A 24,816-nucleotide genomic window follows, 5' to 3' on the forward strand; every position below is an offset into this window, starting at 1 on the left:
TCCAAAACCATGCAATGCATTAAAAGAGCCAGGAAAAACGGAGAGAACAACTCATGTAATAGTCGACATCGGCCCATCCGAATCTCCAACCTGCACCCCCCAAACCAACCACCTCGCCTCCTCAACAAAGTCCTTTCGCAGCCAAAGACCAGGCGGCTGGGCCGAGGATGATGACGACGACGAGAGCGAATTGTTCTCAGCAGCAGGTGAAGAACGATCGAGCCAGTCAAATAGAAGCCGCAGCTGCCAGATGCGATCACGGACTTGGTCCGGATCAGCGCCACGGCCGCGCGCAGATTGGATAATGTTGCGCACTGTGTGGGACAGAGCAAGTCTGGCATCGACGGCCGAGGTACGGAGCCAGGGTGGCGCGGAGCTCGGGTCTGTTGCGATGCGCGGCGCGCGAGTGGGGAAGGAAGATGGGAGGACTAGCGAGCGTTCGCGGATATCTAGACCTGAGAGGGAAGGGAGCTGAAAGACCCAGTCCCAGGGAGACTGGGAGGGTGTGGTTGTAGCGGCAGAGCCGGATTCAGAACCGGAAAGTAAAGCGGCGCGGTTCGGCCAAGCGGACGGCGGAGCGCCCTTGAATTTAGCTGAGGCGCCAGCTGTGGATGGAAGGATATCCTGCGCTTCGCTGAGGCCTGTAAGGGTAGAGGCGAAAACGGAGGAGCCCGATGCGCTGTGAATAGCTTTGCGGCGGAGGTAGATGGAGGGATCGCCATGCCGGAATTTTTCTCGCAGGGCGTCGTTCTGACCGAATTCAAGGACCAATGGCCAGTGGTCTGGGCCGCAGACTTCAATGTGGGTGATGTTCGTAGGGTCTGGGAGGAGGCAAGGTGCGGTGAGGGTCTGGATGGCGCCGTCATGCGAAGTGATGGTGATGGGGACAGAGATTGGACGCCGGGTGTCGAGGTCACGCGGGACCAGGCAACGTGGTTCTGCGGCGAGGACCCAGAGATGCCGGAAGGCTTGGAGATGGCATTTGTTGTCGAGCACGGTGGTTGGGAAGATTGGGTAGAAGGCGCAGAGGAGCGAGGCTACGGCCAGGTCAGACGTTCCAAGTGTGTAGCTGCCTCCGCCCAGGAAGAGCATCCCAATTGCCATGTGCGCCGCCATGTGGCTGCCGTAGGATGTATCGGCATCAATTCGACCGTGAAGCGAGCGCAGACGCCGGAAAAGGGCCAAGTCGCCTGTGCCGGCCATGACCGTAGAGGTGGCCAAGGCAACAATGTCTTGACAGTTCCGAACAGAGTTGCGCGCGAGCTTGCTATCATAATTCAGGGCCGGCAAACGCGAGATGCGGAGGAACTGGTCGAGGTAGAACAGCAACAGATCCCGTGCCGGCCCATGGCCAGAGCCGGAGTAGCGGAGACCCAGGGTGAAGCAGAGACCTGCAATGATGTTGAAAAAAGGCATGTCTTCGCTACGCAGCTGGCGAACACCCGAAAGGCGCGCTCGTCGCCGGTACACCTTTGGCAGACTCTGGCTGATCCAGTCGGTAGTAGGTTGAATGCTACCCCACATAATGAGGTGCCGCGCCAAGGTCCTCAGAAGGAAAAGGTCCGGCCGCACGTAGTCAAAACGTACCGTGGTGTCAGGGATGTCGATTTTCTGGGCCAGCACTGAATCGTTGGTCTTCATGAAGATGATAGTGAGTGCAATCGTGGCACCCGCCGTGGCACGGTCGAGAACGTGAGACAAATCAACGTTCTTGGTACCAACCGCAACGGCTAACAGCCGCTCGACAATGTGCATGTCACGCATTCCGCGTAAATCGTTGCCCTTGCCCAGGTTGATAAGCCCCAGTGCAAATCCCGCGGCAAGGCGATATCCTTCATCACGGAGATCCTCTTGAGAGGTGGACTGTTCGTCTTGTTCAACATTCTCAATCTCTGACAACATGACTTCGCTCATACGTCGATGCTGAGAGCCGCAATAAAGCAGTCCGATCCCCATAATCCCGGCTGTTTGCGTTAAAGGAGACAAATTTAGTTCCGCTGCCCCAATTGGCAGCATTCTTGTAACATGCACAGACAACAGACGTGTGATTAGCGTGTCCATTGTGCCCAGATATGAAGCAGATAGACCCAAAAGGAGACCGATAGAGGTCATGGTGTGCTTTGGCGTAAGGTACTTGAACGCAACCCACTTGGCCAGAGACTTGAGATGGCCGTTCAGACCCAGAGCTAGCAGGAATCCCGCATGGCGGTTGGTGAGATCTTGAGGCTTGTTGAAGAGGATCCACGAGGTATCGATCCCCTTGGACGCTTTGGAGATGGCCAGGCCAGTGGATACTCCGTTGTGAAAGAATGCCCAGCATACTTTTTCCTCAGTGAATGCGGACCTTTCGGCGCTGATGGTCACGTTGGACGGCTTCATAACACATTGGAGGGAGAAGGACGGGATTGGCAGCTTCTCAGTCAACAGAGGCAGTCGACCACTAAAGGAAAGCATAGCACGGCCCGCGGGAGTTGACAATGTCCTAAAGGTCACCAGCTGCACAAGCTCTTTTTGCGCATCTAACAGGTCCGCGTCGGACCAGTCTGCCTCGGGTACACACTCAGCCACAGGAGCTTTGGATTGGTTTAGCAGGCGGGCAGCTTCGATGAAGCGTTTGTCCTCCCGGAAAATTAATCTTGTGACTGAAAAGCGGTCAGCCTCCGCGGAGGCTTCGAAGGCGCTGATGGTGTCGATGTCCAGGGCCGAAGTGCTAATGAGATGGAAGTCTCGCGCAGCATCATGAGAAACGGACGGTTGTTGCGAAGTTGCTAGCGAATGGGTATAGACTGAGTTCATCGACATGTAGAGGTCCTCACGGTCAATCAGTTCCAGAAGTGTTGCATTCCAGGCGGTTGAAGCGTCCATCTGGCACCGCATGACAACTTCATACAGTGGTGCGCTGACACCTTCAGGGAACGTATCGATAATGCTCTTGGTGAGACCCCATCGGTGCAATAGTCTAATTTTTTCCAAAGGTGTTGACACATTCTGTACCTCGGAGAAGAAGTATTTCAACGCCAAGGTTCTTGGGGTGAGGTTGAAGCACTCCCGCCACATTCGTCCCTTTCTAGGAACTCGATCCGGTGCATTTATGAGGTCAAGAAGGGTGATAAAATTCGAAGATTGATCCGCAGCATCGATGAGAAATGCGAATATTGATGGGGGTGCAAAAGGTTCATAAGGGACATCGAGCAAGGAAACCTGGGTGTCTTCGAATTGCCAACGCTCCATGCTGGCCATTTCGGTACCGAAGTATGCATCCTCGGTCCATTTCCATGACGACCATCCCAGCCAGCCGCCAATTTGTGCAAGGACAGGGGCCAGAAGGCCCAACGGTCGCTGCGCCTCCTCAAAGTCACCCGTGGAGAGCTTCTGTTCTTCACGGAGAAGGTGTAAGCCAACAAGCAACGTACAAAGCGATGTCCGTCTTGTGTTCTCAGAGAAAGCTTCGGAGATGGGTAAATATCCTTCACGACCGGTGGCTTTGAAGCCCCGCGGGCTCTGGAGGAATTCGCGACTCAGCGATATGCATCGGAGCAAGTAAGAATTGTGACGATAGGTTGACCTGCTTGCATTGGGCTGTTCTGCCTTTGGTGTCCGGGACGCATCGCGGGCAGCCAGGTCCTCAATCGCATCTTGTTCAACGATCCACCCCCAAGAACTGTCCATCATCCATGGTGCCACAACACCAGAGGATCCAGATTCCAGGTCGAGCATCGCTTCCCAGCTTTCCAGATCAACGTAACTGCCACTGCTCGACCGGAGCAGACCCTTCTTCCTGCGCGTTCGCTTGGCTGGCGTCTGGGGCTGGGCGTGGACGATGAATGGAATGGCCAACGAAAATAACACGACCACCATGGCAGTCCATTCTAGATCATTTGTGATCTCTTCCCTGCCCTGAAGCCATTTGTAAACTTCCCACCAGGCCACCAGCATGCCATCACCAGCTTTCTCCGAGTCACGTAGGACGAATTTGCAGACTCGGAGGATCTTCTTCACCAAATCATTGCGAGGCTCCATTTGAACTTGGAGTCGGTGCCGTTGCCTGTCACTGTCCACCAAATCGATCTTGCCTCTCGAGCAATCGTGGTCAAGCTCGATGAAAACCACGCCGGGGTCTGCCAGGACTCGGTTGACGCCACTCTCTCTTGGACGGCTTAGAATCTTAGTGGCTGAGATTCCATGTGGCTCATAAATCTGCAGTGGCAAAGGAATATCGATCTTCGTTGGACTTCCCCACGGTGTCTGTAGGGACAATTCACGCTGGCCATTGTCGGACACACTCAGAGTCAGGATTCTGGAGATGTCTCCATCAAAGACCTTGCGGGCATCCAATACACTGGGAAAATACTGGATGCCTGCTGAGTGAACCAGAAGTGGCCGTTGCTGCTTTTTTCGCTGTTTCGATGCAGCCACACGGTCTGCTCGCAAATTCACGACAGTCATGTTTCGGGAGGATTGGTCCACGATGCAGACTGCCACAAACGCAGCGTTTCCGTTTTGCGCATTTCCATAATCCATAGAAGATAGTGTCGAGACCTTTAAGCGGCGCACGGACGTTTTCTGGGTGGAGGAATGAAAGTTAGCGGAGAATTTGGACGAGAAGCTGTCCACCTTGGACAACAGCAGTTCCTCTGGTAGGCCGGATGTTGATTCTCGAAGGGCGATGTTCTCAAGTCCCTCCGATAGAACGTCATTGTTGAGCTCCTCAAGCAGTCTGTCAACGGGGGCATCTGCGAAGCTACCCGCGGTGCTATACACAGAGCCCGTTGCAGGGGGTAACGAGCCTCGAGGATTGAAACCAAAACTTGCACGGGTGCTCGCACCTCCCATGGACTGTCTGGGACCACCATGGGGCATATTGCTTGACTGGCTTCCGGTGGCAAGATCTGAGAATGTAATGCGGTCCTGACTGGTTGCTAGATCGGTGCGTGCAAGCAATGAGCTGACCCGTCTTGACGTCTTGAGGGGCACCCCGACATCGCCAAAGTCCTGTGCTACCCGTGATGCCAGATCATCTTCGTCAAGTTTCGTCTCGGTCTGGTGGGACGCATTACGGGTCTCAGGCCAGGCCCCAAAGCTCTCCCGTGGTCCTCGAGCGGCAGGTGTAGTTGCGCCGGTAGCCATTCCGAAATGGGAGCTTCGCCTCTTTGACCGAGTACCCCCAGTCTCTCGCCTGGTCTTTTCTTTCAATGAGGCATCGAAGTCGTCGTCTCTATACCGGGCAGTCCATATCGTATAGAGCCCTGTCGTTGTGTTCAAGGTGACCACTAGAATCAAAGGGGCGCTCGTTGAGGATTGTGCTGAACTTGGCAGTTCGTCCGTTTGGGAGATGTAGACAATTTCGTCTGATGAATCTAGCACAGATGGCCCTGACTGTCTTCGGCCCGTACTGCTGACACTGCTTTGAAGCCAACTAGACGACGTCTGCGTCGTCACTACCAGGCCCATTTCCGAATGAGGGTTGATCAGAGAAAACACCCGGGGGAGGTCAGCGCTTGAACTGGGCTTTGGCACCCATGCGGGCCCTTGAACAGACGAGATTTTCAAAGATGGACTCTTGCTTTTGGTGGTAGAGGACTGAGAAGCACGGAGATCGAACAGAGAGGTGGACATGAAGGAGTTGGGAGGCGCAGTTGGGTGCTGGCGTGCCTCATGGTCTTCAGGAACTCTTCTCTGAAATAAAAGCCCGCGAGGAGTTGCAAAAACAGTATCGACCTCAAATGGAAGAGGAACGGTGTGGCTGTTGCCCGCAACGAAAAAGATATGGGCTTGTGACTTGAGGACCACCACCAACGCCCGGGACAGTTTGTCGTTGGACTTTTGGGGTGCAACAACTGCGACTCGCGCATCTCCATGCAAATCCAACGTCGAGCCCGAGCTTGTCAATTGCTGATTTCGAGCTCGCTGGGCCTGCCCACCTCCCCGCGCGCCCGACACTGGACTGGTGACGTCTCGATCAGAGCGCTTGATTCTTCCCGCCGCGAAGTAGGTAAACAAAGCATGCCGAACCTCCTCTTTCTCGGGGTCTAGCCGGAAGACTCTCTTCACTATCCCTGCGCGGGACCACACAACGCAATGCTTCGTCCATACCAGCTCATCGTCCACGGGGCCAGTCAGCCCGCTATCATCCACACTTGTCGACCATTTGTATTGGTCGTCTGATGGATCCGGAGGAAGAATGCCCTCTGTGACCAGGTAAGGGACGGCTGAGGGTTCGTGGAGGCCCAGGGACCGCGCGGACGCCATGGCGGGTTTAGCGGGAGTAGCTGTAGGGTGCGTATTGCGCCGTCGCGACAAACACTGAGGTGGCCCGGTCAGTTTGGAGCATTTCCATCGTCCAGGAGGCCAGGCCAATTAAGAGTGCGCGGGCCACAAAGGCGTTGTGTTATGTTGATTGTTGGGCAAGTTCAGGCGGGTATTGGAGACGCGCAGGAACGCGGAGAGAGAATGGGAGAGAGAGTTTGGTTCCTTCCTGTGCTTCTGCCGGACCACAACAACTTCTCTTCTTCACCTTCCCTCCCCCCCCAACTCTCTCCCCCTTGGCTATTTCCCACCTACCCTGCTACTCTACTTGTTATCTCATCCGCTTATTCCTTGGATTGAGCTTGTCCTCCATCCCGCGTTCGGCGCTTCGAGCAAACAGCTCCAGCAGCTGTCCACGGCATCGCCACTGTCGCAATGCCTTCGTTTCCCACCACGCCCTTGGTTCGCCCAAGAGAAGATGGCATGCAAATAAGGTAAGATAATTTTTCTTCCGCGTGGACTATCGCTCACTCGACGTTCGCGACCCTCAGCTACAGGCTCCCCCATCGTGTTCACGCAGCCAAGTCCTACCCTATCCGAGCACCAAACGGCTCTTCGATCATCATATACGGCTACGAGAATGGAGTGAAAGTTATCTGGAGAGGCGGCAAGCAATTCTCAGCTTTGAAGGAGTCGGCACCCCAGGAAAAGAGCAAGAGCTCTGGGAAGGACAAAGACGACGATGCCGTGATGATCATTGACTCCGACGAAGAGGACGCGCCAGAGCCGCCAGCAGCGCAAGAAGAAGTCCGCTACGACTTTAGCATGGAGGAGACCGAGGTCGATCCTGCTTCTCCGTTTGAGGAGATTCTGCGACAGATCGATATTCCCTTGGGGAGCCGGGTCCTCGACCTCGCGGTGCCTCGTGTGCTCCCCGAGGGGGCGCGCTCTCCTCTTGACCCATTCCCGCCTGTTTTGAAAAACAAAATTGTCGTATCGGCAGTCTGCTCTGACTTCTCGACTCGAGTCATCACCGTGCCGCTCGTTCCTCCTCACCCTACGCAAACAGACCCAAAAAGCTGGCGCATCCAAACCTTGACAATCAGTGGCGGTGTTACCCACCAGGATATCCCGCGCGGCGTCTCTCTCACATTTACCTGTCAAGAAGCAGAAGAAGATGCAGATCGGCGAAAGTCGCGGAGCCGGGCTGGTAGCTCTGGGCGATGGGATCTGCTCGTGGCGACGCACTCTGCCGAAGGATCGGGCATGTTACTGCTGCACCGAATTCCAATTCTGGAGGATCGTTTGTCGGAGGAGGACATCACCTCTCAACGGCGGCTCTTGCCAGCCCCAGCTCAGACGATTGCCTTCAATCCATCTTCATACCCATCAGTTCGTCACTCCACATTGCTAGTGGCTTTCCACAGTGGGTTTGTCAAGATTTATTCGTGTTTCACGGTGAAAAAAGTTACCAAGTCTGCTCGGCGGTCTTCTATGCCGCAAGAGGATTACGAAGCTGCCGACACCGAAGGCCGGTGGCTGATCAGTTTGTACCCCGGCTTTGAGTCAGGCCCGACTGTGCTGCCTCGACGCAAGACGATCATCGATGCTGACTGGGTGCTGGGAGGGCGGGCGATTATGGTTCTTTTGGCGGACGGCGAGTGGGGGGTGTGGGATATTGAAGGAGCCGGCCCTGGAAACACCAAGGGGCCCTTGCACCGGCAGTCGAGCGTGCAGGGAGTGACTGGCGGTTCATTGACCGCATACGCTGTCAGCGGACGAATCCTCACCCCACCAACTAACAGTCAGTCCGAAGCAGAGCAGCGGCCGCGGTTTGCGCCTATGACCCCTTCCACGAAGCGGGTTCGGGAAGATACGCTGCTGAAGGGATCGATGAACCCGGCCAGCCCATCACTGTGCGGGGAGATCTCCGTGTTTCAGACCAATTCGTCGCAGGAAGCGCTTCCTGACGAGTCGATCCTGCTCCGACACGGCCGACAGAGCGCAGCCATTCCTAGTCTTCTCTCCCTCTGGCGCAACGCGGTCCGAGCCACGGGCACATTTGACGCCTCGAACCGCTGCCGCGTGACTCCATTCCAGGACGTGCACCTGATGGGTGAGAATTTCCAGGCAATCGGTCATTCACTTGCTCCTGTGCGGCAGTCGCGCGCGGCAGACCGCCAGCCTTTTGACGTGCTCGTAGCCGCAGAGCACCAGATCATGATCCTCGCTCCGCGATTGATCGAATCCGACGGGAAAGTGGTCGCGAAAGCAGTGGAAAAGGAAGCAACCGCCGAGACAGACCAGTTCATGCTCCAACGTGGCGAGCTGGATGTGGAGGGAATGGGACGACTTCTGAACGGCATGGCCAATGGCACGGGTTCTGTGCGCGTTGGCAGCCCCATTAAACGGGCTCGCGTGTTCACTTGAGGGAGCCATAGCATGATACCCCCGATCATATCTAATCCAGTGGTTTTTGATTCTACTCACTTCTTCCCCTTTTTTCCGACTAGGAAATTCGCGCTGTCAGGTGGAGCGCAAGGCGAGAACCATGCCTTGAAATTCCTTCTCCGGAAGTGAATAAGCTCTGTATCGGCTGCGATATATCGATGACCATCCCCGAAGCTCTTCTCTGAGGTGCAGCTCTTGCTCGAGCTGTCTTAGACAGGCGCCTGTATTCGACCCTGGTCTTTCTGTCTTTCTGTCTTGTCTGTTCAGCTGCCGACCTTCCTTTCGGGGTGTCTTCTACGTCGGGAGCCGTGGCGGATTGGATGGGGGATAGGCAGGGTTTGATGCGGTGCGAAGCAGGGCATGATGATGGGACACTACCTCGTAGTTTGAGTCTATTTGTTGTATGCTACTGTATTTTCTCTACGAGGTGAGATTGACAGACCAGACAGCCAGTACACTTCCAAGAATAAGGAAGATGTGCATTGAATTTTTGAAGGTGGTTTTGGAGCGACGAGTTGTACTTGTATCAGTCGGAATCGGCCCGGCTCGATGACGGTGGTGGATTACTGATTGATAAGATCGATCTACTTTGACTTCTTCCTTGAATTCCATTCAATTCATCCAATCCATCATGACCCAACTCCAGACTCCCTCCCAGCCCAAACGGGGTGCGTCCCCCTCTCCAATTCCAGCCCTAAAACAGCCAACTAACCCTCACCCCCAGTCTGGGCCTCCCTCATCACCAACCACAGCTATTTCCCGGGCCTTCTAACACTATACCACTCGATGTCCTGAAAGACCGATGGGTGGCACTGCCGTACGTCTATAATACGCTGAAGACGATGCGGCCGGAGTCTCTGCATGGAGTCATTTGGCGGGATGAGGAGGTGAGGGCTGTGCATTATATTCTTGCGGTTAAGCCTTGGCATGAGGGGATTACGCAACAGGATGAAGAAGAAGAAGAAGGGCTTGGGAAGTGGAAGGGCTAGGGTGAGACGGGAGAGGGAGAAGGGCGTGGTGGATGCCTTTTCTTCTTGATCTGATCTTTTCGCAGTTATAGAGCGTAGATATAGATACGAGCAATTGTACAGTATGTCAAGCCAGTCTATAGTCACAGTATCTTCTTGTATTGTAATTTGTTTTGCTTTACGACTTATTTCCTTTCTTCCTGTCTGCCTATCCGATACAACAACTCTACATGTACCATGTAATCACCCCAATCAACCACTATATCCCAAGGCGTCCAACTCCTTGCGCACCGAATCCTCTGTGTGGATCTTCTTCATCTGCGTATCCTCCAGCTTCTCCCCACCGGCCAGCCGCATCTTCAGCTCGTCAATCGCGCGGATCTTCTTCAAAAGGCCGCGGATTTTCTTCTCCTGTGCCGAGGGAGTAGGTTCCTCGGCAGGGACAGGGGCCGGAGCAGGGGCCGGAGCAGCAGCAGCAGGAGGCGCAGACTTGGCAGTATTCCCATTCACAGGGTTGCCGCTGCGGTCACTCTTGTTGTTTCTGGCGCGGGCCCGGTCCGGGCTGGGGCCCGTAGGCGCGTTGGCGGGCGGGGCGTTATCCTCGTCGTCTTTGGCCTTTTTCGCGGCCTCGCGCTTCTTCTTGTTCTTCGCGGCGGACTTGGACATCCGCTCGGGCTGGTCTGCGCCTGGGGGCAGGGCCACGCCGCCACCGGGAGCCGCGCCGGGAGGCAGGTACTCCTCCGCAGGATCAGCGCCGGGGACATCGCGACGGCGGGGCTTACCGAAGCCGTTCATGCTGGCACCGGGGACGCCATCACGGACAAAGGCGGCACCGCCTTGATCCTCGCGCTTGAAGGCTAGCGGGGTGAGCTGGCCGCGCGCTCCGGGAGGACGGTAGGCGCCCGCGGGTTTGGCGGGGGCCTTGCGGGTGGCTAGGTATGCGGTAGCGGACGGATGAGGCACTGGAAGTTTGTTGAGGGGGTCACCCAGCGGGTGCTGGGTCGTGCTCTGGGGTCTCCAGGTGACGTCGTACAGCTCGGTCATGTCCTCGTTGTACATGAGGCCGCCGCCGACGTGCCAGATGCGTACGCCGTTGTCGACGCGCAGGCGCGGGCTGGTCGTGGCAGTCAGGATGAACTGGCCATCGGGCGACCAGGCGCACACGCTGGCGTTGGATGCCTCGACGGTGGTGATTTTGTGGTAGTTCTTGTCCAGGTCGTAGATGTCCATTTGGCCAGCCAAATTGCCAAAGCCGGCAACCAGGACGAAACGTCCATGCGGCGAGAACAGGATCGTGTTCCGCGGGCTGAGAGGGAAAGTGTGCTTGGGCACACCGCGCATGTTGAAGATGGTGGTCTTCGCGGGCATGTAGCCGTACACGACACCGAACTCCTTCGAGTTGGGGTTCCAGCTGACATCGTGGATGGGACCTTCTTTGTCTGCAGGGGGTTAGCCAAGAACGTACAGGCATATACAAGTCAGTACATACCCAAATCCACTCGCGAGTCAAATGCACCGCTAGCGCTGAGCAGATACAGCGTGGTCTCGCCATAATAACTTTTCCCCGTACGGTCGACCTCCGTCTGCGCAAGGACAATCACAGTCGTCCCGGAGGCATTCCACTTGAGCTGGACCTTATCTCCCTTGAAGAAACTCTTCTGAGAGACGGGCGCCCCAAACTGAGGAACAGAAAAGACCTTAACCTGAGCCGGCTGGCCCTTGCGCTCAGGAACAAACACCGCAAGCGAATGGGTCTGTTGTCCCGGGCTGAGCGCAAAATCCGACACCCCCTCCACACGCAGTTTATTCCAGACGGTTTGCAAATTGTCCGACTGGAAGAACTGGACCTCGTTGGTGACAACGCGCGCGCACAGCTTCTCGTCCGGCGTGTACTGCAGGTTCCAGCCCGTCTGGCTCTTCTGCACGAAGCTGCCCACGACCGTGTGTTCGTTCTCAATGGCCCGCCACACTTTCAGGTTCTTGGTAGCGTCGCCGTTCTCGTCCTTGGTCGACCGTTGCCAGGTGATCACGTACGTACCAAGCGGGGAGAACCCGAGCTCGAAGACGTTGTCGGCGGCGATGGTTGAGACGACGTGGCCCACGGAGGCGTCGATGATAGTTACCCTATTTCAGTCAGATTAGATCCAAGCCATGAACGGGGGAGAGGGAAGTAAAACATACTTCTCAGGCGATGCCCATGCGTAGTACCGACCGTCCGGCGAATACGCGCTGCAGCGGAGGTTCCCTTCAGGTCTGCCAACAATGAAATAAGCCTCCACACCATACCACAACCACACCACAAGGTATCTTACCTCTCAAATCCCGGAAGAGACTCATAAACGGGATCCACATCCATGATACCAATGCCCTTGAGCGTGCGGACTATCCGAAGATTAACAACCATGCGGTAAAAGAAAAATGGGAAAAAAAAAAACTCACAAGCAAGCTGCGTCGGAGCCGCCATCTTGAAAAGCGCGGGATGAAAAGGCTGAATTCAACAAATGACCAGACCCAGATAAAAGAAGAAGATCGCTATAATCTTCTTTGCCGTATGTACTCAAAAACGAGAGTCGATTCGACGGACCGAAGGAGGAAGGCCAAAAAGGGTTCTTCCGACAGGTAAAGTAAAGCAAGGACAAATCGAAGCGAAATCGAAATCGTAAAATCTCTGGACTGGATATCTCGACCACTTGGAGACTTCTGGTTTTTGGTGGTTGGAGCGATGAACTCAATTGGGGCAGGCTCGCGGGTGGCGCGACGAACGACGACGACGAAACAACACTTTCTCAGTCGGACTTCTGGTGCTAGACAAGTCAATGCCAGCAGATTGTGAAGGGAGCAGAGAGCCGCGACGGTTCGGGGGCGGAGCGTGGGTGGGCGAGGTGGGAGTGGTAGGGGAAGAGAGAGAGAGGAGTGAGTAGTGGGAAAGAGGGAGGATGAACGGTGTGGAAAAGAAAATTCGGGTGAGTGTTTCGGAGGCGGGCATGCCGTCATTATCGACCACCTACCTGGATAAGACTGGGTACTAACCTGTATAAACTACTGACGATTATTATTGAAACAGTAACGGATCATGCAGAATAAAAGAAATAGGAATAAAAAGGGATTGTCGCTGATTCGTTGCTTTGGTTTCATACACATCATACTTGCCATCCATTCTTCCCTTCTCCGTCCATCATAGGCTTACAGAAAATGAAAAGATGATAAAAAAACGCCATTCCCAACTCCTCTCTGTATCATCTGACCTAGTTACTCCCGACTTGGCGTGTCGAGTTCACTCGAAGGGGTCACTAGGCGCGGCGTCCGGGCCGTGGTATCCACGACATCCTCGTCGAAAGTCATACCATCGACCATGCGGGCATCCTCCGTCGTCGGCTCGGGGGTATTCGAGCCCGCGGGGGATAAATTGCCGCCGCCCATGTCATGATCATACTGGTGTTGATACTGGTGCTGATACTGGTGCTGCTGCTGCGACTGCAAATACGACGCGAGCGGGTTCAGACGCGGCGGCACATTGCTTCCAATGGAAGTCGGTCTCGCACCGGAGGACATGCGATTCAGGCCCGGGGGCCGCTGAGAGGTCGGCCCACTGATGGTGCTATTTGCGCCCTCGCCGAACCCCACAAGACTGGCGTTGCCTTCATCGCTGATGTTACTGATGTTGGATACCGCGTCGTCGGGATCTGGGCCCTCGCTCATCTTGTCGCCCTCGTAGTAGGCGTCACTGCCAGACGCCCAGGTCGTCCCAGTGCGAGCACCGACACTGCCTGTCGCGCTGGCACTACCGACAGTGCTGCGCTCCTTCAGGGTGGCCGGACTGTCGAAGTAGCCCGGGCCATGGGAGACGGACGTGGGCGCGCCCGAGGTCTGGCCGCCGCCGGCGCGGGCGGTCGCGACTCGTTCTAGGCCAGCGAGACGGGAGATGCGATCGGCGCGCTCGGCGTCTAGGGTGGTGGTGGAGGAGGTGGAGGCGGAGGAGGACTGGTGGGCGTGTCGGCCGTGGGGCAACGGTTGGCCTTGGTGGCCGTCTTTGATGGCCGTCGTGGACAGCGCGGACAGCGAGGTGGTGCCGGAGTTGGGTGTGCCTCTGATGGTGGCATAATCAATCCAGTTCCCAGGTCAGTCAACCGGTCAATCATTCAAGCTGACGGCAACGGAACGCAGGGGGAGGTCTTACGGGCCCTTGTCTGAGGGAGTGACGGGGTCCGAGGGTGGAGGGGGGAGATTGATCAGGGTTGGAGTGGTCATGGTGAAGATGACAGTATTTAGTCAGTAGTAGTAGTGGGAGTGAAAAGGTAGTCAATATGAGAAGGAGGTTAGTAGTAGTAGTGAGGATGAAGAGGAAGAGGAGAAGAGGAAGGAGGTAAAAGAGGGCAAGCAAATGAATGTTCCCCGCGACGTCACATCCCGCTGAACCAATCATGGCGGTCCGATCGGATATCTATGGATGGATTGACTAGTTGACGATTTCATTCACTCATTACATATCACTAACGAAATATTAAAAAAGAAGACACTAGAAAAGGACACAGCCTGCTGGGCCCTCATCCCTCGCTGACTTTCCGGCCACTACTCTCATAATGCCCCCGGAGATCATCCACCTCTTTCTGCAATCGAGACAGATCAGCCAGGATATCATCCGCATTGGATGGTTGAGGTAAAGGCTCCTCGACCACCGATGTCCGCTTTTCACTGCTGCGGAGAGTCGAGTCTCGGGCTCGCCGTGGGGGCGGAGGAGGCGGAGCAGCCGACGAAGAACCAGGGTGCGGACTGCCATATGACGAAGCTCGTCGGCCATGTTGGAAGGATGTTGAAGTTGTGGATGATGATGATGTGGTTGGTGGTGGTGGTCTTGATTGAGGGGAAACCCCTTCTATAGACGTATAGTCTCCCAATGCAGGCGGGGGCATGCTGGTTCGCCTGCGGTCCTGCGGTGAAGAGGAAGAGGCGAGAGACCGGCTCGAGGGGCCGGGGCTGGGCGGTAGAGAACTGTTGCTCTCGGAGTCCGCGGATGATAGATTGAGTCGTCCCTTGCTGGATTTCGACTGGGTCGACTTGGACCGTCGCATCTGGCTCTGCCGCCGGCTGAGCGGTGGGGTGGGTGGGCGCTTCTGTTCGGAGCGGCTACGCTGGAGAGACTCGTTCTCGGCCGGTAGTACTGCTTCGCCCGCGAAGTAGTCGGATCTGTTGGAATGGGACGAGCCTAACGCCCTCGAGGACGTCAGGGCCTCGGGGGGCGAGGCATGGAAGGACAGCCGATTCGAAGCAGTCCGAGAGTGACGATCGCCCGTCGTGATGCGCTTCCCATGCACACTCCTTGGCGGCGGCGGCGGTTTTTTGTCTTTGGGGGTTGTCAGACTGCGGTCTGCGGATGTGAAGGGTCCCATTGACGATGGCGTGGAAGATCCATCGGGGCCGGATGGAGCTGGGGGTGGAGCAGGCCCAAAGGATTGCCGCGGTCGATCATGATTGTCGTCTCCGTGGCTCGTCTCTTCGTCGTCATCACTGGCCGAGTAGTCGGGGTGGAAGGGATTGGCTTGTTCGTCAGACGAGGTCGAGTCATCGGTTTCGATCTCCAGCGACCGGGCGGTTATTGGCATTCCGTTGGGTGTGCTCGAGGACGGCATCGGGGGCGGTGGTGGTGACGCCGCATCAGGGTGGTGGGCTGGATGGGGTTATCATGGTCAGCAACCACGACAGCTCGGGCAGTGGCGGGAATCATGCAGGGGCACTCACGCAGAGGATTATTGTTATTTCTGGGACGGAAGGGATTGAGGCCAGACATCTCGCGGGAGATGGAAGGGGGATGCAGAAGACAGAACGGGTGGAGGGGCTAGATGTAGATAGATGTATGTCCTAGTCCGGCCAGTCCGAACCAACCCTACGTTGGTTCACTTGTTGACTATTATTCATACCATAGATGCTCCACGACAGATTACATACACCAATTCCATCACTCGTTATACACATGCCACGTCGGTTCCGCTTCAAAGAACTTGTGCGCCAGCCGCTTGCCACTGGCCGTGGGCTGACTGAACGCCAGCTCGCCCTTGGAGATCTCCATCCCATAGATAAAATTGCTCACCACGCAGTCCAGCAGATCCAGCGCAATGCCTTTCCGCCGCGACGCTCCAGATGTCCAGATGCGCGATACCCCGACAATGGCCGGATGTGTCTCTGCGCCCACGGTGACCGACGAATTCGTGTCGTCTGACCCGGACTCCGACGCGACCGGGCGCGATTCCCAGATGCGTTCTGTCAGACACACCCCGACGCAGCGGCTGTCCTTCATGTGCAAAAAGACGCGATATCGATCCACCTTCTCGGTCCCTTCCTTCTCCTGTAGATGCGGCGGTGGTTCGATCTGACTCCAGAGCACCTCGTCCTCGATCTCGGGCGAGGACAACTCCTTGTTGACCACCTCGAGCACCTTCTTCGCCTGATTCTTGGCCGATGGGGTCGCCTTGCGATCCACAATCACCACGTAGCCCTCATCAAAGCGCGTCGCCTCGTAGACCCAGCGCGACGCGTTGGCCTTGACAAACGCCTTGCCCAGATCGACGCCCGTCGCGTTCATTTCATGGAATTTCTTATGCAGCGCCGCGTCCTCCGGATTGGACGGAATGTACTCCATGCCGCACGTCGCACAGGTCTTGCGCACTTCATTCCCCAGGTCGATCTGCATCTGGCGCATCACGGGGGCCTTGGGGGCCTTGGGCGGGTCGGTCACCGAGCGCACGCTGTTGGAGTTGACCTCGGACAGCGGCGTGGCATCTTTGGCGTGCTTGCGCTTGAGAAAGGCAAAGGTTGGTTTGCGCGTGTTGGCGGGAGGGGGACTCAGGCGCGGCGGTGGCGACGACGGGGGGTGGTCAGGTCGTCGAGGTCGTCGATGTGGTCGGTGGCCTCGGACAGGACGGAATTCCGGCGCGAGGGACTGGACAAGACGGCGGCGGAAGATTCGCGGATGGCATACTGCAGGTTGGCCTCCGCCTCGTCGGACTCGTGGTGGACGCGTCGTTTCTTGGTGGCTCGCTCGTCGTCATAGACGCGCCATGTCGGTCTGCCGTATGTTTTCATGAGGCCTCTAGATGCAGGATCAGCACAGTGTGTATTCCACTCCGCACTCGGGGCGCCCTACCGCTTGAAAGAATTGGTGACAGTCCACGGCATCTCCCTGGTCAGTCAGTATGTGGCACAGATGAGGGAGGGTGTTGTCCGGGGTGTGCGAATGCTATAAATGCGCGTGTTCGGGCGACCGCGCTAACTGTAATAGGCCAGTAGCCAGTAGGAACAACAGTCGCTGCTCATCCCTTGCTGGCCCTCTTTCCCCACGAGTCCAGTCGCCACCCCCCGATTATTATAGTTAATGATGAGAAAATTAGTAAACTGTATTCGCCCCTGCCCATCGTCATCGCCAGGCACCCCCGGGCGCTCCAGGAGATTAGGAGGATCGCAGTCTGGCGCTGTTGGGCTGACCCCGGCCAATCATCACTGTCGGGCAGGCAACTAGTGCTAACTTACATGGGCTGCTGACGGTTATTGGTGTGCGTGCGAGACAGGCAGATCGTGGAGAGTCTGACAGGCTGAGCGTCGAAAGCGCCGTTGGGCCGTTCAGTCGGCCCTGGGCGTGATGAGGCCTACACTCTCCGAGAATCGGAACGGTCTGACGTCGGTGGGTAGCGCGCTTGCGAGAATAATCGGAATGAGGGAATCCATGTGTGATTCTGATTATAATGATCATAATAGGATGCTCGTCACCGCGTGTACACCTCGTTCGTAGTCTGCGAGTCTTCCCGAAACAGCAGGACGGAGACCGAGGGCGGAGTGGGCCTTTTTTCGGTCCCTCCTCTTCTGTTCTGCTGTTCCGTCCATCATTCTTCTTTTCACTCGCTCACTACTCCTTCTTTTTCCTCGGTTGAAATCTTCTCAATTTGTTGGGTTCAATTTCATCCTTTTGCCCCCCTCCGTTCCCCTCGACGATCCTGTTGTTCCATTCACCTTCTCGAAAATTCTGCTCCACCCGCTCTGCACCATGTCGGACGCCGCACAGATAGCAGGAAAGAGAAAGCGCGCGAGTATGTCCCCCTCGAAGCCTGTTCTGAACGTTGATTCCTATTATGGTGGTGGTTGGCTTGCTTGTATCCTTGTTCTGTCCTTTGCCTTGATTTGCTTTGCCCCTCACACATCTTTTCCACGCTGGGCTCGCTCTGGTTCTGAAGAAAAATTTCCCTTCCCAACTCCCCCGTTCAACCTGCCCGTCACCGCTGTTGTGCAACATTCCCTGGCCCTCCCCCACCAGCCCTCAGCTGCGTACATGCCCATCGTCAGCACCGTCCACCAATGGCTAACACCACCCCAGGGACCCAGTCCTGCCCGCGCCCCCGAGCTCCCTCAGCTCGTCGCCGAGCAGCATGTGCCCATCCCCCCTCACGACAAAGACACCCAACGCCTGATCGTCATCCTCTCCAATGCCAGTCTGGAAACGTACCGGGCATCTCACGGCGGCCGTGGCGGGCCCAAGGATGAGAAATACTCCCTGTTGAACAGCGACGAGCACATCGGGATCATGCGCAAAATGAACCGGGATATCAGCGAGGCGCGCCCGGATATTACGCACCAGGTTCGTTCATTCCATATGCCTGTCGCATCATTGGCTGACCGCTCGCGCCACAGTGTCTCCTCACCCTCCTGGATTCCCCGGTCAACAAGGCCGGGCGGCTGCAGATTTACATTCACACGGCCAAGGGCGTTCTGATTGAAGTCAACCCCTCCGTCCGCATTCCCCGCACCTTCAAGCGCTTTGCCGGATTGATGGTCCAACTGCTGCACCGGCTCTCGATCCGCTCGACGAATTCCCAGGAGAAACTGCTCAAGGTCATCAAGAACCCGATCACCGACCACCTGCCGCCCAACTGCCGCAAGGTGACAATGAGTTTCGAGGCGCCCGTGGTGCGCACCAAGGATTACATCGAGTCGCTGGGCCCGAAGGAGAGCATTGCCATTTTCGTCGGCGCCATGGCCAAGGGCCACGATGACTTTGCCGACACCTTCAAGGATGACACCATCAGTATCAGCAACTACAGTCTCAGCGCCAGTGTGGCGTGCAGCAAGTTCTGCCACGCGGCCGAGGAGGTGTGGGATATTCTGTGAAGCACCGGGTGCTGGACTAGCATGCAATCATCAACCTGTGTGCGCCCTCTCACGCCTCGATTCAACTACCAGCATGAGGCCACGAATTTCCTTGCGACGACGTGTTCATGCGCAGTGTGACGGACCGATGAAGAACTCCCCCGGTTTCGGGGGAGGACAACTACACTTCTCGTTTTGTGTTTTCTGGAAAATCGACTTTTTGTCTGTGCTGGGGGCTAGTGATGTCCTCCCCCCAAGTGTCAAGTGTTGCGGACGAGAGGAGTATGTATGTGGGACACTGTGTGCGGGTGTCGCGAACATCATCATCGACGCCCTCGACCGGACGTCGGGCTGGATGGCATTTGGTTCCTTTTCGCCGCCAGACCCTTTCCTTCCATCCACAGTCCCTGGGATGGGTAGACCCGAAAAAGTGAACAGCACATAGCCGATCCTGTTGCTACAATAGGGTCCCGATATAGCTTTTACGATTCAATACATATTATGTTTGTGTAAACCCAAGGACGGCACGCCGCCACGTAACATCTTGGTCGCCGGACGGAACGAGAGGAAGATCTGATTGGCCTCGGATACTCGAGACCAACGGTGTTTGGCACACGAAGAATGGAGTACTGTACATCCTTTACATCATTCCTGCAGATGACACTGGTGGATGGTATGTTTTCTATTATTGTATCTCTTTCTTCTCTGGGGTAGCGTGTTTTATCTGGTCTACGTTGCTCCTTCGTACAGCGGGGCCGACTCCGTGTCAAATATGTATGACTTGGTGTCTGCTGCATACATATTTTGAAGTACCAAAGAGCTGTTGGATCTTAGCCATAGGACCATATTTGTATGAGCTACATGTGGGCTTCGCAATTCCTGATGTACAGAGACACAAACACCGAAATGACCACCTGCTGTGTGGTAGCAGACTTCTGCCTGAGGCCACAAGTTCCTAATCTATGAAAAGATAGTGCGGGCTTATCGTACTGGGATGACTGGGATGCGACGAGTGCTCAGACATGCCAGAGATGTTCCTACTGCTGTCTGTGAAGACTTCTCCCAAATCACTTTTCTCAAATAAGGGGAAGATTTCGCTGAGGCCGAGGACACGATCATGCCCCTTCGATATGCCTACCAGGCATAGGCTCCGCGAGTGCTGCCCGCCACGCAGGTGCCCGAAATTTATCAGCGAAGTACTGTGTCTCGTGCACCACAAGCTCCCCGGCAAATTGCATGATCGAGACTGAGTATGTTGGCGCTCCATCGTAGGTGATGATGCACTCGCTCACCCATAGATGGCCGTCGCCGGAGATCCGTAGCACCGTGAAATGCCGGTTAGCCGGGTGTCCGCCACGCTGCACAGCAATTGCTGCACGTCCTTTGAAACGCTCCCCGGACTGTGGGTAGTCCAGGATCGCGTCTACCGCGTAGATGGCGTATTCGGCTTCGGCATCACTGTCCTCTGATGCCCGCCAATGTTCCTCGATTGCTTTTCTGGTCGAGTTCATCGCATTGCCGTTTCTCTTCGTCGCGACAAAGAATGCTATGCTTGAGCTGCGGGGGAAGGGTTCGCTAAGTTGTCTACTGTAATAGAACTATGTGATAGAGGCCGTATTAGTCGTCGCCCCACGATGCGCTTGCTGACTAACAGGGCCGATGACGTTAACGAGGACTTCTAAGCATCGATAGTCATGCTTGGCGAAGATTTGCCCTAAGTAGGCTAGTTTGCGGGCCGTAGCCAATCAATCGTATAGGACAGAAGTTTATAGAAACGAACAAAATATAATGTCGAGCAGCAGTAGAATAGTGGCACAGGGCAGGAAGTTATGGGCGGGCATGTTTATTCTGGACTCAAAAACGGCCATCAATTTCGGCGCCAATTCCACATTCTACAGTTATGTAAAACTGGCGGTCAGTTTCACCTTTCCGTCCCACTCGCCTCACTTTGGCACGCTCTCCGCCTCGCCCGTCCCACTTCGCTGACCTGGCACGTCTCTAGTGAGTCCACAGCGGGTTTGGTTAGTGACCGTGTCTGGACTCTTGCAGCTTGGGCAGAGAGGTACTTCTGTAGCCAGGTATTTATGCCTAAAGGATATATATAGCTTCACCTACTTAACTAACTACCCTGACTACCTGTTCTCATTCCTTCGGTCCATAGTACTTTAACAGTCATGCCGGTCTCGCACCTTACCCTCACCGTCTCCCACCTCCCAGCCTCGACATCTTTCTTCTTGTCCTGCCTCCAGCCACTGGGCTACCAGTTTGTCGGTCGTCACGAGGCCTACATTGGGTTCGGGCAGAAACAGGGCAAACCCGCGGACTTTTGGATCACAGAACAGAAACCAGGGTGTGTATTCTCTTTCCTCCAGACTAAGGAGAATTTGCCTGACATTTGTTGTGGTATGTATAGTTCCCCCGCCAGCGCCATCCATGTCGCCTTTCCCGCCCCGTCCAGGGACGCGGTGAGCGCGTTCTTTATCTGTGCTCTCAAGGCCGGCGGGCAGATCCACGGCGAGCCAAAGGTCCGCGATGCGCAGTCCGGATATTATAGTGCTGCCGTTATTGATTTTGATGGGAATAGTATTGAGGCTGTTTATCGACCTGGGGGAGACAACAGATCTATAGTCTCCAAGACTAGCAGCAACAGCGAAACCAGCGCGGTAAGGGCGGCATCGAAGCCACCTACTACTGCCATACATGCTTCATCACATATTGTGCGAAACACCACCTCAGACGATGGTAGCAAAGTGGCTAAGACGATTGTTGGCACGCTCATTGGCGCTGCGGCGGGTGCGGCGATTGCATATGCCATGGTGAGAGGGGACTCGCAGTCTTCCAAAGAAGCCAACAACCCTCCTCCTCCTCAGCAGGATAGGGAGTATGCTGCAGTCATGCCGCCGCCTTCTTCAGCATCATCCGAGGAACAGCCATGTCCATATGACATGCAGCCGATATTCCGGGCCCTGGAAGCACCTCCCTCCCGGAGCATCTATTCATCACCCCGGACTCACTCATCCCACATCCACAGCACCTCTTCGAAGAACCCACGCGCAAGCACAATCTATGACACCAAAGAGCATTTCCATCACACAGATGATCGCCGTCGCGCCTCCGAGGGAAGCATATTTTCCATTCCCGAAGACGTCCCTCTCCGGGCAATCGAGTACCCGCCCAGTCAGACCTCGCCGCAGCGCCGGACTTCATATCCATGCAATACAAGCACTATTATCAAGAGCTATGCTACTGATAAGCCGCGCCGAGAGGACGATGGCCAGAGCTCGCGTTCTGCGTCTACGATCAAAGCCTCTAGCCGCCACGGACGAAGTCATACCTCTTCCCGAGCTGGGTCATCGACTTCTGCGAGGACGGCGCGCAATATTCCCCTTCCGGAGTCGTCGTGTTCTGTGTGTTCCAGCGCACCTAAATCATACGTCTCTGCACGTGCGGTGCCGCTTCCCGAGAGTGTGCTAGAGCTTGATCTGGATTCGATTGTCACGCCGGATGACTCGATTAGCCAGGTTGGGAGTAGTGGGCGCAGGCCTTCGAATGCACATTCTCGCTCGCATTCGCGGTCGCGCCATTCAACGCATTCCACGACTTCGCATGCTTCGAAACGGAGTTCTAAGGGCACTTCTCGACAAGAAGGAGGGAGCAAGGCTGCGTCTAGGACGAGTAGTCGGCGAGCTCTTTAGCACGTAATAATCTTTGCTTCCATTACATTCACATATAAACATAGATATCCCAAACTAAGGCGCGGCAGCCTTGGACTGCAGAGCCAACTGCTGATTCACAACCTCCTGCACAATGGTCTCCATACTTCTCCACTGAATACCCAGGTTCTTCTCTGCAATTTCCTGGTTCACAATCCATTTCCCGGGGTTAACCGGCGGCTCCAGATTCACCGGCAGATCGGGATACTTGCTCCGAACGAACGAAATAACATCCTCCCAAGCAATCACAGGACCACAGAGGATAATCTCCGTCCCAGTCGGCAGATCCGTCTGCAAAAGCTTGACATGTGCATCGGCAATATCACGAACATGCACCCACGCCATACCGAAAAGAGGCAGCTTGCTCTGTAAAGACATCCAGAACATGCCGTTCACGCCGCCGAGCTGCTCGGCTGTTTGCTGGATCAGGCTCTCGCCCATCACGTAACTTGGGTGCACGGTGATCAGGTTGTAATGAGGTTTCTCATTTTTGAGAAAGTCGCGCGTCGCCTGGTGAGCCACGATCTTGGAGGTGGAATATTTCTGGAAGCCGCCGTACGGGTCATCTGGGTAAATGGCCGAGGTGTCCACGGGAATGACCTCGCGGCTATCCTCTGCATTGGACTTTAGTTGTTGTTTCTTTTCTCCAACAGATGTTTTGGGTGGGGGGGGGGGGTATACGGACCGTTCCACGTCATATCCGTGTAGATGAGCTTATCCACCACGGGCGCTGTCGCCGCTATCGACGACATAACCACCACCTTCTTGATCTGCGGGTAAGCACAGGCGGCACGGAGGACCGCCAGCGTGCCGTTCACAGCGGGATTAATGTAATCTTTCTTCAAGTCGCCGCTTGCAGAGGGCAGCGGAGAAGCAAGATGGAAGACATAGTCCACGTCCTTGAGGGCCGTATCGTAATACTCCTGCTTGGTCACGTCCGGAACCAAGCTGACATCAACAGACTTCTGGTCGAACTCACTGTAGCGCGCTCGCAGGACGGCTTCTTGCTTTGGATCGCGGATACTGAGACGCACGCGGTAACCTGCCTTCAGGACCTCTAGGGCTACATATGAGCCGATGAAGCCTGTGCTACCGGTGATAAAGACGAGAGGGCTGGACATGATTGTTTTGCAGAGGGCTGGGGTTTGGAGGCAGAATAATAATGGAGTGGAATGTGAAGTCCGTCCATGGCGAGGATGACGGGGTTATAAATATTGCTCAGCTCCAGGCGTCCCATATGGTCTCTATGGCGTTGGTGTCATTTGTCATGTCAGCCCTCTCATCATTCCGTGTGTCCCAATCGAGATAAATCATTTGCCCCGAGGATTATCAAGCTGACCCTTGAGCGTTGATTGGGCACTGGGTAGTTCCAAAAAATCCAAACTCGCTACATAGCTAACTAATCGGGGTCTAGACATTGTGGCTAAAAGCCGAATCGGGCTGATTATCCAGTCCCGAGGATGTAACCAGATACGATGTTTCAAGAATGGGGGATTAGTATTCATTCCGACAAACAACTACGTAGACAGTCATCTGCAACGAGGCAAATTATAAAAAGCATGAAGAGTCAAATATATTTTGTCATCTCATTCTTCCTAAAACCACAAAACTCAATTGACAATTGACAGTCCTCCACCATGCCGTTGTGGCAGATCTACCACCCGCCCAACCTCTTCACCGATGACGCCACGAAACAGTCCTTCGCAGAGGACATTACAAAGATGTACACGGGGCTAGGCCTGCCCGCATTCTACGTGGTGGCCCAATTCATATCCATGACGAATGAAAACGTGTACGTTGGCGGGAGGACCAGAACCCATCAGCGGGACACGGAGAAGCCCTTTGTCCGCGTCGTCATCACCCACAGCGCGCTCCAAATCCCCGAATCCGACGAAATGCACACACGCGCCACGTCGCAGCTGGACCGGGTTATGAACCCTCATCTAGTGGATCGGGGGTACGATGTTGAATACCATGTTCACGAGACGGATCGTCGGCTGTGGAAGATCAATGGCTTGATTCCGCCGCCGTACAAGAGTGCCGAGGAGCAGGTCTGGGTTCGGGAGAATCGAGCTATGCCGTATCCGGGGGCGTATCCTCCAACTACTTTTATGTCGGAGTGACGGTCTGCTTATTTACAACGGATTGGGTTTCCAATTGAGACTGTAGTAGTTCCTCCGTTGTCCGATCACACAAGCGTGGATTGTTAAGCAGCAGTGGCGATCAGTCCTCGGTCTGATGAATAATCCATCCATTTCTCCCATTTAATACCTAATTATCGCGCTCCACCTTACCAAATCAACGTAGAC

At 55.4% G+C, this 24,816-nt stretch overlaps 11 protein-coding genes across 11 annotated transcripts; 5 read left to right on the forward strand and 6 right to left on the reverse strand.

Moving 5' to 3' along the window:
- Positions 1–51: 51 nt before the first annotated feature.
- N7474_005313 (anaphase promoting complex subunit 1) lies at positions 52–6,249 on the reverse strand (the record flags this gene model as incomplete). The annotated part of the gene is made up of 1 exon (XM_057196728.1): positions 52–6,249. The coding sequence occupies one exon, from the start codon at positions 6,247–6,249 to the stop codon at positions 52–54; it is 6,198 nt and encodes a 2,065-aa protein (XP_057054124.1).
- Positions 6,250–6,681: 432 nt separating this feature from the next.
- Positions 6,682–8,676, forward strand: N7474_005314 (uncharacterized protein; the record flags this gene model as incomplete). The annotated part of the gene is made up of 2 exons (XM_057196729.1): positions 6,682–6,740; positions 6,804–8,676. 2 exons carry the CDS (start codon positions 6,682–6,684, stop codon positions 8,674–8,676), a joined length of 1,932 nt encoding a protein of 643 aa, XP_057054125.1.
- A 652-nt stretch (positions 8,677–9,328) lies between these two features.
- Positions 9,329–9,686, forward strand: N7474_005315 (uncharacterized protein; the record flags this gene model as incomplete). The annotated part of the gene is made up of 2 exons (XM_057196730.1): positions 9,329–9,365; positions 9,496–9,686. The coding sequence occupies 2 exons, from the start codon at positions 9,329–9,331 to the stop codon at positions 9,684–9,686; spliced, it is 228 nt and encodes a 75-aa protein (XP_057054126.1).
- A 231-nt stretch (positions 9,687–9,917) lies between these two features.
- N7474_005316 (translation initiation factor 2A) lies at positions 9,918–12,129 on the reverse strand (the record flags this gene model as incomplete). The annotated part of the gene is made up of 5 exons (XM_057196731.1): positions 9,918–11,104; positions 11,155–11,789; positions 11,847–11,918; positions 11,978–12,047; positions 12,105–12,129. 5 exons carry the CDS (start codon positions 12,127–12,129, stop codon positions 9,918–9,920), a joined length of 1,989 nt encoding a protein of 662 aa, XP_057054127.1.
- Positions 12,130–12,914: 785 nt separating this feature from the next.
- N7474_005317 (uncharacterized protein) lies at positions 12,915–13,913 on the reverse strand (the record flags this gene model as incomplete). The annotated part of the gene is made up of 2 exons (XM_057196732.1): positions 12,915–13,752; positions 13,843–13,913. The coding sequence occupies 2 exons, from the start codon at positions 13,911–13,913 to the stop codon at positions 12,915–12,917; spliced, it is 909 nt and encodes a 302-aa protein (XP_057054128.1).
- A 1,705-nt stretch (positions 13,914–15,618) lies between these two features.
- Positions 15,619–16,742, reverse strand: N7474_005318 (ESCO family N-acetyltransferase; the record flags this gene model as incomplete). Its single annotated transcript, XM_057196733.1, has 2 exons — positions 15,619–16,439; positions 16,526–16,742. 2 exons carry the CDS (start codon positions 16,740–16,742, stop codon positions 15,619–15,621), a joined length of 1,038 nt encoding a protein of 345 aa, XP_057054129.1.
- A 1,282-nt stretch (positions 16,743–18,024) lies between these two features.
- Positions 18,025–18,815, forward strand: N7474_005319 (18S rRNA pseudouridine methyltransferase; the record flags this gene model as incomplete). The annotated part of the gene is made up of 2 exons (XM_057196734.1): positions 18,025–18,285; positions 18,339–18,815. Coding segments are annotated over 2 exons (738 nt in total), but the record flags the coding sequence as incomplete, so codon positions are not given.
- Positions 18,816–19,909: 1,094 nt separating this feature from the next.
- On the reverse strand, positions 19,910–20,305 carry N7474_005320 (uncharacterized protein; the record flags this gene model as incomplete). The annotated part of the gene is made up of 1 exon (XM_057196735.1): positions 19,910–20,305. One exon carries the CDS (start codon positions 20,303–20,305, stop codon positions 19,910–19,912), a length of 396 nt encoding a protein of 131 aa, XP_057054131.1.
- Positions 20,306–20,968: 663 nt separating this feature from the next.
- N7474_005321 (VOC family protein) lies at positions 20,969–22,489 on the forward strand (the record flags this gene model as incomplete). The annotated part of the gene is made up of 2 exons (XM_057196736.1): positions 20,969–21,144; positions 21,208–22,489. 2 exons carry the CDS (start codon positions 20,969–20,971, stop codon positions 22,487–22,489), a joined length of 1,458 nt encoding a protein of 485 aa, XP_057054132.1.
- Positions 22,490–22,543: 54 nt separating this feature from the next.
- N7474_005322 (dihydroflavonal-4-reductase) lies at positions 22,544–23,628 on the reverse strand (the record flags this gene model as incomplete). Its single annotated transcript, XM_057196737.1, has 2 exons — positions 22,544–23,114; positions 23,189–23,628. 2 exons carry the CDS (start codon positions 23,626–23,628, stop codon positions 22,544–22,546), a joined length of 1,011 nt encoding a protein of 336 aa, XP_057054133.1.
- A 516-nt stretch (positions 23,629–24,144) lies between these two features.
- Positions 24,145–24,630, forward strand: N7474_005323 (tautomerase family protein; the record flags this gene model as incomplete). Its single annotated transcript, XM_057196738.1, has 1 exon — positions 24,145–24,630. The coding sequence occupies one exon, from the start codon at positions 24,145–24,147 to the stop codon at positions 24,628–24,630; it is 486 nt and encodes a 161-aa protein (XP_057054134.1).
- Between the last annotated feature and the right edge of the window lie 186 nt (positions 24,631–24,816).

The sequence above is a fragment of the Penicillium riverlandense genome (genome assembly GCF_028828495.1).
Source record: "Penicillium riverlandense strain IBT 135883 chromosome Unknown utg000003l_segment0_segment0, whole genome shotgun sequence".
NCBI classification, from domain to species: domain Eukaryota; kingdom Fungi; phylum Ascomycota; class Eurotiomycetes; order Eurotiales; family Aspergillaceae; genus Penicillium; species Penicillium riverlandense.